At 47.8% G+C, this 12,405-nt stretch overlaps 1 protein-coding gene across 6 annotated transcripts in view; it reads left to right on the forward strand.

The window, feature by feature from the left end:
- LOC144581378 (uncharacterized) overlaps positions 1-12,405 on the forward strand; it is a 45,394-nt gene that overhangs the window by 12,194 nt on the left and 20,795 nt on the right. The window contains exons 2-3 of one of the 6 annotated variants that reach the window (XR_013532020.1): positions 1,293-1,551; positions 2,298-5,778. The exons of 2 other annotated variants lie outside the window; for them this stretch is intronic. Coding sequence is in view for 1 of the 4 variants with exons in the window: in XM_078364694.1 (XP_078220820.1) it covers positions 5,751-5,778 (28 nt within the window). In the remaining 3 variants the exon portion in view is untranslated. Of the gene's footprint in view, positions 1-1,292; positions 5,779-9,827; positions 11,285-12,405 lie in introns of those variants that run through there. 3 more of the 6 variants (XR_013532019.1, XM_078364694.1, XR_013532016.1) reach the window with 3 other exon arrangements.

A 12,405-nucleotide genomic window follows, 5' to 3' on the forward strand; every position in this document is an offset into this window, starting at 1 on the left:
CTCCAAGCAGACACCTGCACCAGAACCTCTCGGGGACTTTGGTTCTAGTGAGGATTTGTATGGAGGGGCACTCAGTAACCTGGGTCTTTATAAGAGCCACCCCGCATACAGAGCACCTTGAGAAGCACCTTTCTCCTTGTGATGGGCAGGGGGCTGAGTGTCTCAGGCCACCTGGCCTCAGCTCAGAGAGCACTGGCCACAAGGGATGGGCATGGCACGTTTCCGGTAGGAACAGGCACCAGCCTGTTCTAAGAAAAAGGAATGAAAGAGTAGACATGGAATGTGACCCCTGAAGCACAGCATCATATGAGGACAGTTAAGCCCCCGGATGTCTGCAGGTCTACCTGACAGCCGTCAGGCCTTACCACAGGAGCTTGGAGAAGCGGAGTTTTCTCCAAACTTCCCCAGGAAGGAGATGTCTTGGCCATTTTGGTCATCTCCGCTGGCTAAACAGCAGGCTCTTTCCCAGTGCTGGTGCTGCCCCACAGCCCACGCGCCCTCCAGCAGCCCTTATGCAAGGACTTAAAGCATCTTGCCTTAGTGCCATTCATTTCACAATGTCACCCCAGGTGATGGAGGACTGAGTCTTGCCTTACTGTCATTCATTTCACAATGTCACCCCACGTTCACACTTCCAACCTGAGAGGCATTAGTAAAAGGATTAAGATCACCCATGAATAACTAAGATCACATATGAATAACTCATAACTACTATGGTTATATTTCTAGTTACTTTCTTCTTCATTATTTATATGAAAATAGGCTGAGGCCTTTTGCTCCTGCCTCGGGGCTTACGGGATCTCCCCACTACAGGGACAGACATGTGGGTGCCTTCCACACTTTGGTGATTATGAAAAGTGCTGTCAGGGACATCCCTGTTACAAATATCTGAGTCTCTGCTTTCAGTTCTCTTGGGTATGTACCTAGGCCCCAGGTGTGAAATTGCTGGGTAATTGTTTGGTTTTTTGAGGAGCTGCCACGCTGTTTTCCACAGTGGTTGAATCATGTTTTATTCTCAGCAGCAGCACACAGGGGTCAGTGTTTATCACGTCCTCACCTCCCCATGTTATTCTCTGGTGTGTGTCTAACTCTGGCCACCCATTGGGTGCACAGGGCCATCTCACTGTGGCTCTGGCTTGCCTTTCCCTGGTGACAGTGCTGGGGACATCTTTTCCTGGGCTTGCTGGCCAGCTGCATCTCATTGGAGCGGCATCTCTTTGAGGCCTCTGCCTGTTGTCCCCAGGGTGGCCATCCTGGTATGTGGCTTACTTTGCTGTCATGTCTCCATCCAGGGCTTCTGAGAAGTGACTGTGTCTCCTGGGTGGCCATCCTGCCATGTGGCTGACTTCACTGTCCCATCTGCACCCAGGGGTGCTGAGCAGCAGCTTCGTCCAGAGGCGTCTCCATCAGTGTCTGAGCCCCAGGTCCCTTTTGAAGCAGGTGTAGGATCATCTGATTTCTCTTGTGGGCACAGAGTCACCACCATCCTTGGGAACTCTGAGAACACCTCAGAAGACCTTCCCTGTAACGTCAGCTCATGTCATTTTAGAGGTGTGAGGAGACTTGGGTCCTAGTCACAGTTCCACCATGAGTGTGAGAGTCGAGTGCTGGGCCTTTGTTTCCCAGCACAGAATGGGGAGAGGGATGTCCGTGTTCTCCAGTGGGTGGCTCAGGCCGGGTGTTGGAGGAAGAGCTTGAGGAAGTGAGGGCTGTGCCTGTGTGTGCAGGGATGGTGGCACCTCCAAGGCCAGGGCTGGCTCCCATCTCTGCTCCTCCCGCTGCTCCTCCAGGCCACTCCTCTGGGGGCCCAGGAGGAGAGGTGTCTGCAGAAGCCCTGTACTCCACACTGGGTCCCCTGCTCTGCATTTTGTGAAGAAGGAATTTAAGTCTGGGATGGAGGCTGCACTGCCATGATGGTGACTTTTGTCCTCATCAGACACCAGGGAGGTAGCTGCCATTGGCATTTATTGAGTGCCCAGTGTATGCACTAGGCTGTGCCTGCATCTGCAGAGCCCAGGGTTTTCTTGATGGTTTGGCAGAGAGATGCTGAAATTCAGGGCACTAAAAATGGGAAAGGCTGTCGGGTTTTCCGCATGGAGGCCCTGGCTTATAGATGAATGCAACTGGGCCGTGAAGCCATGAGCTGAGGCAGCTGCTCCCAGAGTGAGGCTCCAAGGACCATCCCGTCACTCCAGCCTGCCCCAGGCCTCTCCTCCACACCTGATCAGTGCCCGGCATCAGACCATGGCGCGATGGGCAACCTGATGCCTCGTTATGCCCCTTCCTTTTATGTTTAGACACAACAGCTGCCCAGCTTGCATGTTCCAGTCAAGGGCATAAGACTGACAGAACGGATTCTGTGGCAGTGAAGGTACCAAAGTGTAAACAGCACCTAAAGCCAGGCCCGGCAAGGGTTGAGACACACCCCCCTCAACTTAAGGAATAAACTGTTCTGACTGCCACGGGGTTTCTTTTTCTCTAGCGGCTAAATAAGCACTATTCACAGTTGTAGCTCAGTGTCCGGCACTGACTAAATGGCCCCCAACCCCTGTTCCAGCAGCCGTAGCTACAGCTCCAACTGGACAAGAGACTGATTTCAGCAACTCTGCCCTGGGAAGAGACCACCTGCCATGAACTGGTTCTGGCCGGTTTACAGAGGCTGTGCCCTTGTGTGCCTTTGTGTCCTGAAAAGACCTTTTGAAGTATAGGGCCTAATTGTAATAAATTTAAATATTAAGTCTCCACCCCATAGTGAACCTGGGTCACGTGTTACATGTATGTGTATTAGGTTTGCATGCATCAGGACCACCTCATGAATATCCATGGCTCCTCCTGTAACCTGTTGAAGGTTTCTATTCAGCCAGCCTGTCCAGAGTAAAGCTCCTGTCCCACCCAGCTCCTCTGCCCATGTACCAGGGTCTGGCCTGGGCAGGAGGCACACTTCCAGCCTGCAGGATGGCCACCTTGGGGGCCATAGGCTTTCATAAGAAATCAAGTCTCTTCCCAGAAGCTCTTTAGTTTAATTAGGTCTTACCAGGCTTCAGCGACAGGATTTACCCATGTAACAAACTGCACATGAAGCTGAACCTAAAGTGAAGTGGAGGAAAAAAGTCTCTGCTTGTTTTCTGAATGTATAAATCTTGTGTTTCCTTTAAGTTAATGGAGTGAATTAAATGGTTCCTTTGTAGAGCAGCATTTCAGGTCTACATTAGCTTTCTTTCCTTGTTACTCTGTAACCCTCTGGTTAATTTCCCTGAATGTTTTGTTCACTTGTCAGTCAACTCAACAGTGGCTGAGGCAGAAGGAAAACCACCCCTGTCTTACCCTTGGCCTGTGTCATAGAGCGGCAGGTCTTTTATCTCATGTTTGAGAGGTATCTCTGTGCTGGAGATTTTCAAACAGGAATTTGCATCTGGCTTTTTAAAGGAGTTTGCAATTTCTTTGCTCTCCTCTTGACAGGTGGGGGTCTGTGCCTCCTCTTGTGGGGCTGGACACTAGTGCTCACTTGTCACAGACAGGTGATGTGGAGGGGATGCTGTTTGACAAGGCCACGAGCCTCTGCTTGGTTCACTGCGGTCACTCACCTGTGGAGCCCTTGGCTACCAAGTCAAGGCTCTGAATGTCCTGAGACTGCCCAGCTACTTGGAAGCCCAGGACACCAGAGAGTCTCCTGTAGGTCCTCCAGCCAAGCCCACTGATCTCAGCAGACCTGTGAGTGATGTCACCTCCAGATGACGCCAAACCCTTGCTGTGCATTCAGCCCCAGCCAGTGACCCTTCTCTGCAGTCCCCAGACATCAAGAAGTAGCAAGAAGCTATTTTTTCTGTTTTGCATGAATTCCTATCCCTGTGAAGCATGAGCAAAACAAAAAGGTTGTTTTATACCAGTATTTTGGAGTATTCATTAAAAAAAAATAAATTCACAACAAACGCACCAGAAATAACACACTTATAGCACATTCACAAGGTACAGAAGGCGGCACACTGAAATCTGGGTTTCTGCCTTGCCCTCTTGGGCAGCCTGCCAGCTCCTGCCTCTAATGTAACAGCTGTTAAGTTTTTGTACATTTTTCCTTAATTTTTTATGAAGATTTATTTATTGATGAAGTCTCACTCTGTCACCAGGCTGGAGTGCAGTGGCACGATCTCAGGTCACTGCAACCTCTGCCTACTGGGTTCAAGTGATTCCCCTGCCTCAGCCTCCTAAGCAGCTGGGACTACAGGCACATACCATCATACCCGGCTAATGTTTGGTATTTTAGTAGAGACAGGGATTCACCATATTCACCAGGCTGGTCTTGAACTCCTGACCTTGTGATCTGCCCACCTTGACCTCCCAAAGTGCTAGGTTTACAGGCGTGAACCACTTCGCCCAGCGGGTTTTATTTTTTTTAACTTATTCTCTCTTTTTTTAAAAAAAATTTCTTCCCCAGTTTTCATTGGAGATGTGAATCTTTTTCAGTTTTTTCTTAGGTCTCACCACTGACTCTTTTTCTCTGTCTCATGCATGAATACATATGCATATATATGTGTGTATTTATATTCATGTATGGTGTGTATTATGTGCAAACACATTTTTCTGTTCAGTTGTTAGCAATTATAATTCTCTATTTAGACAGGTAATATTACCTGTTTCTTCCCAAATCCCATCAGTGACCTCAACTAGGTAGTCCCTGGAAAAATGGAAACATCTGTATTAATGCAGCTTTCATACCTCATCAATGTCACATTTGATTTAATAGTTCTTAAAGCTTGTGATGGATCTGCAGTGATGGAAATTTGCACTGAACCATTTCCTATCTTAGTGGGTATTTGTTATAAACAGGATAACGCTCTCATTTTTATTCTCTAATTTTCAGCTGTTCCATGTTTTGTGGGGCTTGTCAGTTGCCTTCCAGGTGCTAACTCTCATGATGAGATAATAAGAATGGGTGTGACTGGGTGTTGACTGATGAGCCAGAACACATTTAATCCTGGAGTCTGAGGTTATCAGAACACCCCACTCAGAAAATCATTCTTCATATATTTTCATACAACACATTGGTGAACATATAATGCTTCTTTTTTCTTCATCTCTGTGTGAACAGCCAGGCTTTCATGTGTACATTCACAGAGAGATCTTAAAGAGATTCAGAAATTAGTAAGTTTGTAACTTAGTTGCACACAGAGAAAAATAGTAGATAATATAGACAGCTGATGAGAGAAGACATTATACAATTACTGTGAGTTGTACTCTTAGAGATCAACTTTTAAAAATTAAATTTATACTAAGGCAAATTAAACTTTAATCTGGAGCAAATTTAAAATTGCTGAAAATAGAAATTGTTGAATATAGAAATTGTGGCTGACACAGGAATAGTAAGAATGGGTGCAGACAGTACTTCATGTCAGGGTAGGAATCTCATTTTATTCTGAACGTGTTAGTTTTGACCCTCTTCACCCTGAAATTTTCACTATCAATATTTGTAAGGCAAGTCTTTTTTCCTCATTTAACATTTATTTAATACAATGAGAATAATACTGAGGGTCTGGGATTCCAGTTTTGAAATGAAACATGGACTCTGAGTGACCCTTGTCCTTGTGAAAGTGCACTGGTCTAGATAGCGGCAGTTGGACCCCAGAGTGTGGTACCTGTTCCTGTGTTCATTTGCATATTCTGATGACCTGTCACTGAGGTCACGTGATGATGTATATCCTTTCTTCATCCCAACTGACAATGTGTTTCAACTGTCACCTAGACTACTAGTCAAGATGGGAGGCCTCTGTTCCTGCCTTGGAGGTATGTTCATTTCCATCTTCTCACTGCACTTTCTTCAGATTCTAGGCCACTTGTACTGAAAATGTCTTCCTGAATTATTCTTTTCCCAGGTTTGTACATCCAGTTTGTCTACAGATGTACAAATTTGCTTTAGAGTTTGATGTTTCAATTTGTATTTTTGATTCTGCTATAAATCTTTTTGCTTTAAATATTTTTCTCTGTTTAGAAAAATGTACTGTTCCCAGGCCAATTTAGTTCACTCATTCATAGAATAGATCCAGAAGAAACACCACAACCTTGCTTTAATCATGTCAGGGGATCTCAATACCAAATACATTAGGAGCCATTCCATGAAAGGCAGAGAGATTACAGGCCAACGTCTTCTAAACTGAGTTGTGAAACTCCTAAATCAAATTGTGGAAAAGCTTGACTCCAGAGATTTTTTAGAAAATAAACAGATTTTCTGAAGGGAAAAAGTATCCTAGTTAAGAGGTTTTGGGGGATTGTTTTAAATTAAAGGCATTTTAAAAAGATAAACACAATCAAGTGGATATAAAAAGTTACAAAATAGAGAAAATTAATATTAGAGGTTACAAAAGGTAGATGAAAATCTTACTTTGCAGTCAAAATGGACTGGGTTAGATAGATTTATTTGTAAGGTGTTATTAAAATTAGCTACAATATTAAAAATACACTAATACCAAACTAAAATTTTGGTTTAAAAAATAAGCTTTTGTTAAGATAGATAATTTGTTCTCAGTGAAATACAAGAGGTAATAATTTTTCATTCTGCAATGTTTTTTATTTTAAACTTCTCAGATTTATACCTCAGAGGTTCGACTTTTACTGTGTTTCTTTACTTGTAATTTACAGGTCCCACACCATTGCCTTCTGTTTCTTTTCTCCTGGAAAAGGTGCATCTTTACACTTGGCTTGGATGATAACTCTCACCTTTAAATTTTCATCAGCTTCATTAACTTACTTCCCCCCTCCTACCTGGGTTCTAATTCTGCTGCTGTAATGCTAAACTGCTTATTTTTAAAGGCCCCAATTACTAATGTTGGTCTCAGATGTAACATGATTTTGTACTCTTGGCCTTTTTATATGTCTTAATGTTTCAGGTGAGCAGGAAACCTCCCATGCTGTTTGTTAGTTAGAGCCAGGTATTCCCCTGCTCAAGTTACTAGCTCTTCTGCTTACACTCCTCTGTAATCCAGCATTCACTCATGACTGAACACATGCTGTGTCTCATTAAATGTGAGTGCCCTTCTCATCAGGTGTGACTTCTAAGGTATTCAATAGACTTCATTTAAACACTGCTCACTCTCAGGCAGGCCTTAGTTCAGCCTGCTCAGAGAGTTGCTCAGATGGGTAGTCAGTGAGACAGTGGTGGTCACAGATTTCATTCATTAAATCACTGAAGTGCCAACCCTGATGGCCATATTTTCAGTTAACTGCTCATGCAGGGTTAGTCAGTTGAAGGGAAGCTGATTCTTGGCACAGCCATCAAGTGGCAGTTGGCTTAGAATGTTCTGAGTTTTAGCCATCTTGGGGGCCAAGCAGACCCCTGTTCCCTCAGGATGGTCACTGGTCATGGGGGTATTCACCGCCAGGCAGCTGGCAGTGTGAAACTGCTGGGGAGGATGGCCTGACATTTCAATTTGTTCATCAGAGAGGCTTTGTTTGCCAAAAAGTGCCATATTTAGGTCAAGAATTAAAATCTAGAGACAGAAATTTTGTTTGAATGATTTGAGCTCTTCTCTGGATTTAGCCACCTCCTGGCATCCCCCTTCCTGAAGAGACCCTGGGGAGGAGGATTGAGAAAGGGAGTGAAAAGAGCTCCTGGTTCAGGGTCCAGGCTGGGATTTAGAGGTCTCAGGTGTTCAGACACCTCTGCCCCAGAGCACCATCTACATTCTTGTCCCAGATTTGTCACTCCTGAGTGCTGTGACTCTAGGCAGATCACTTCAAATCTCTCATTTTACATCCCTGAGCTGTGTAGATGCTGTTGGTCAAGTTTGGTCTATCTCAGAAACCCATTTAACTGGAGGAAGCCTCACAGCCCCTGGCCAGGGCAGCTGCATCACACTAGTTGCAGCAGAGGTGGGAGGGGAGCCAGATCCAGTGCAGGGTGAGCTCACAAAGGGAGGGGCTGCTCCAGAGCCCAGGTGTTCCTTGCACATCTCCCTTCTGACCCATAAGACATCGCTTTGCCGGTTTCTCTGAGATAAGCTTGGAATCATCAGTCTCACAGTCTGTGACCTGCCATTCATGGGTGGAAGGATGCTGGCCCTGGCTGGTCACTGTCAGGGCAGGGGCTCTGTCCTTTTTCTTCCTTCTCATCCCAGAGCTTAGCCCTGGGCAGCCCATCTTGGGGGCTCCAGTGATATTTTCATGCACACAGCCCTGTACTGAGAAAGCACGAGTGTGAAAAGGCTTCCTGCTCACCCTCTGCAGTCTGCTGAGTCACACACGAATGCAGGTTCCTGTGTGGGTTCTGATTCAGGGTCAGGGAGAAGTGCGTGGGCTCCCCTCCGTGTTTGCTGCTGTTGTCCCGTCTGCTCCTGAAGTCTGCAACTAAGGATTAAAATAATAAATATTGTGAATAGCTCACCATCATGGCTTAAAGTCCAATAAAATGGATGTTAACTGCAGTAGGAGCATAGGTTTATTTAGGAAAGTTAAGTGATACAGTAACATTTTTATAAAAAAGAGGATACCTACCAGGCCTCTTTCTGTGTGGAGACCGTGTCCTGGAGTCATGCCCTGCACTTGTGTTTATGTAAAGTGATCATAAGTGTTCTTGGGAGCCTGTGCACATTTCCCCAGAAAGCACGTTTCCATGTGCAAAGCACAACACAAGGATTACTGTTCTAAACACAAACTGCATCACCACTGCACACTTCACGTCAATCAGCCCTTCCATCCTCCGTGGCAGCTTACCTAAAGGTAAGTTTCATGTCCTCACTCCTCAGGTGGAGATGCTGTGGAGATGAATTTTTCAAGCTCTTGGGCTCCTACACTGAAGAGACAAATGTGAACTCAAGAATGGGTGAAACATTGATGTGAAGGCTACTATTGTGCATTTGGCAGACAGCTCTGGCACAGCACCTATGTGTGCATGTGCAAGTGTAATGGCCTGTAGAGATTTTACACACTCATCACAGGACGGTCTTAGTGGTCACCTACCCCAGGGTGGGAACAGCTACATTTTACAGTGGAATCCGGCGTGGTCATTAATGTGAAGCACACTTGCAGGGCTCAGAGAGTTTTGGCACCATGATGGGTTCATTCCTTAGCTCCTGGTCAAGAGCAGAGAAAAATCATGGACATATTCTGTTTTATTTCAGAACATAGTAACCACAAGGCTTAGAAATGCTCCGGTTCAGTAACACACACACCTCAGGCACAGCCTCAAACAGGAGCTCCAGGAACAACTCACTGGTCATTGGAGAAATGCAAATCAAAACCACATTGAGATACCATCTCCTGCCAGTTAGAATGGCGATCATTAAAAAATCTGGAGACAACAGATGCTGGAGAGGATGTGGAGAAATAGGAACAGTTTTACACTGCTGGTGGGAGTGCAAATTAGTGCCACCATTGTGGAAGACAGTGTAGTGATTCCTGAAGGATCTAGAAATAGAAATTCCATTTGACCCAGCAATCCCATTAGTGGGTATATATCCAAAGGATTATAAATCATTCGATTATAAAGATACATGCACATGTATGTTCACTGTGGCACTGTTTACAATAGCAAAGACTTGGAATCAACCCAAATGCCCATCAAGCATACATTGGATAAAGAAAATGTAGCACATATACACCATGGAATACTATGCAACCATAAAAAAGGATGAGTTTGTGTCCTTTGCAGGAACGTGGATGAAGCTGGAAACCATCATTCTCAGCAAAGTGACACAAGAACAGAAAACCAAACACTGCATGTTCTCACTCATAAGTGGGTGTGGAACATCGAGAACATATGGTCACAGGGAGGGGAGCATCACACACTGGAGTCTTTTGAGGGGTGGGAGGCTAGAGGAGGGATGGCAGGGGGTGGGGAGCTTGAGGAGGTATAACATTAGGAGAAATACTTAACAGGTGACAGGGGCATGGAGGCAGCAAAGCACCATGGCATGTGCATACCTATGTAACAATCCTGCAAGGTCTGCACACGTACCCCAGAACTTAAAGTCTAATAAGAATAAATAAAAAGTGCATTTGTAAGAAGCTGATCAAGTCCACATAGGCCCCGTCACACACTAATCAGCCTCTGGCCAGCGGTGCCCTCAGGCTGGGGCTGCCTCATGTGAGCAAAGCCCCCGGGAGCTTGGGTGGGCACAGGCATGAATCAACCCACCACTCCAAATGTGTCATTACAAGGTCAGAGGACTGATCCTCTGTAGCAAAGGGGCTGCTGGGATCCCGGGCTCTCTCCCTCCAACCCCGAGAAGGCTGGGGGTTCCCTGGGGAGAGCTAGAAGTCAGTGGGTAAGCCAGGACAAAGAAGACAGGTGTGGGCTCTGGCAGGCTAGTCTCATGTTTGGCCACCAGCCCCACACACCACAAAGGTGCATGCTGTCACCCATGGGTGCATGCTGTCACCTGTGCAGATGGGAAGCCCAGACTATTTGGGTCTGGGGTTCTCTGACTTTCTGTGCCACCTAAGCACTGTACACTGGCCGCCTGGGCCTCATGGCCTCAGCTCCTCCAGCTGACCTGATGGGAGAGAGGCTGGTGACAAGGCAGATGGGTCCTGAGGGGGTCACAGAGCACAGCCAGGCATTCAGCCTGTCCAGCGTCAGCCAGGGTCTGGCCAGAGTGGCCCCTGGGAGGTGTGAAGAGGGGGCTATTCAGGCCCACCCCTTCCCTCTTCATTCTCCTGGGAGACTAAAGATCAACAGGCAGTGATGGCTTAGGCAGTTAGGAGGGGTGAGGGGCAGGCCTCCCACTGTCAAGCCTGGAGTTGGTAAATGTCAGCTCCCTGCAGCTGCTCTCTGGGAGGTTTCCTGAGAAGTCAATGCAATTGAGACAAATGTAACTTTCTTCAAGACTGTGTTCTCCTGGGTAGAGGGGGGAAGGGCACCCCCTCCACACTCCCCCCATGAGGCTGAACATGGCCACATTCTCCTATAGAAGAAGTTTACTGCTTCTTTAAATAAACATAGAAATTGATCATCCCAGTCTTAAAGTTACATTGTCTCAATGGTGGCCTCTCATCAGGAAACCTCCCAGGGAGCAGCAGCAGGGAGCTGAAACTTACCAGCCACTGCTGCCTGTTGACCTAAAAGAAAGAATGTCCTTGGGGTGGAGGGCCCAGGATCCTGGGCCTGGGGTGCTGCAGAGCCAGCCCCTCCTCTTCCTGCTGTGTCCTGGCTGAGCTCAGGACTGAATCAGTGATCTACACATTGCTCAGCAGATCTGAAAAAGTAAAGTCACCCTGGCAGGCAGGAGGAGGAGCTGCCAAGACAGGCTGGCTGGGACTTGGCCAACTACTGTGTCCAGAGCCGGCCTGCTGAGGGGTAGGTGTTGTGGGCAGCCAGCCCAAGAGAGCTACTCTAATCCACTGGACCCCCTGCTGCCTGCCTCCCACTCCCACCAGGATTTACAAAACTGGAACTGACCACAGGGGACTCCCTTGGGTGCAGACAGGCCCCATCTCTGGTGCTAGCAGCTATCCAGGCTGCATACTCAGGCCTATGCCCAGGGAAGGGATCCATAGGGAGGGAGGGAGGGGCTGTGGGGGACTTTGGATGGCAAACAAGCTCCTGTGACTGTCTCCCAGGAGAATGAAGAGGGAAGGGGTGGGCCTGAATAGCCCCCTCCCCACACCTCCCAGGAGCCACTCTGGCCAGACCCTGGCTGACGCTGGACAGGCTGAATGCCTGGCTGTACTCTGTGACCCCCCTCAGGGCCCATCTGCCTTGTCACCAGCCTCTCTCCCATCAGGTCAGCTGGAGGAGCTGAGGCCATGAGGCCCAAGCGGCCAGTGTACAGTGCTCAGGTGGCACAGAAAGTCCACCATGTTCAGCCTCATGGCGGGAGTATGGAGGGGGTGCCCTTCCCCCCTCTACCCCAGACCCAAATAGTCTGGGCTTCCCATCTGCACAGGTGACAGCATGCACCCACGGGTGACAGCATGCCCCTGTGTGGTGTGTGGGGCTGGTAGCCAAACACAAGACTAGCCTGCCAGAGCCCACATCTGTCTTCTGTGTCCTGGCTCAACCGTAGACTCCCACCTCTCCCCAGGGAACCCCAGGCCTTCTCCGGGCTGGAGGGAGAGAGCCCGGGATCCCAGCAGCCCCTTTGCTACAGAAAATCAGTCCTCCTACCTTGTGATGACACATTTGGAATGGTGGGTTGATTCATGCCTGTGCCCACCCAAGCTCCTGGGGGCTTTGCTCACATGAGGCAGCCCCAGCCTGAGGGCTCCGCTGGCCAGAGGCTGGTTAGTGTGTGACAGGGCCTCTGGCTTGCCTGTGCCTTGCTGGGGGCCTCTTCCAGAGCCCTGGAGAAGGCCAATTGTGGCTTCTGTGCAACGTGGAGATTGGGGAGCTTGAGCCAGCCTGTTTCTGCCTATGTGTCCAGCAGATATGGCCTGAATGCTTTTTACACAGTTTCATCATCTGCTTTGTAGTGTGGA

This window comes from Callithrix jacchus, chromosome 2 (genome assembly GCF_049354715.1).
Source record: "Callithrix jacchus isolate 240 chromosome 2, calJac240_pri, whole genome shotgun sequence".
In the NCBI taxonomy this organism is placed as follows: Eukaryota; Metazoa; Chordata; class Mammalia; order Primates; family Cebidae; genus Callithrix; species Callithrix jacchus.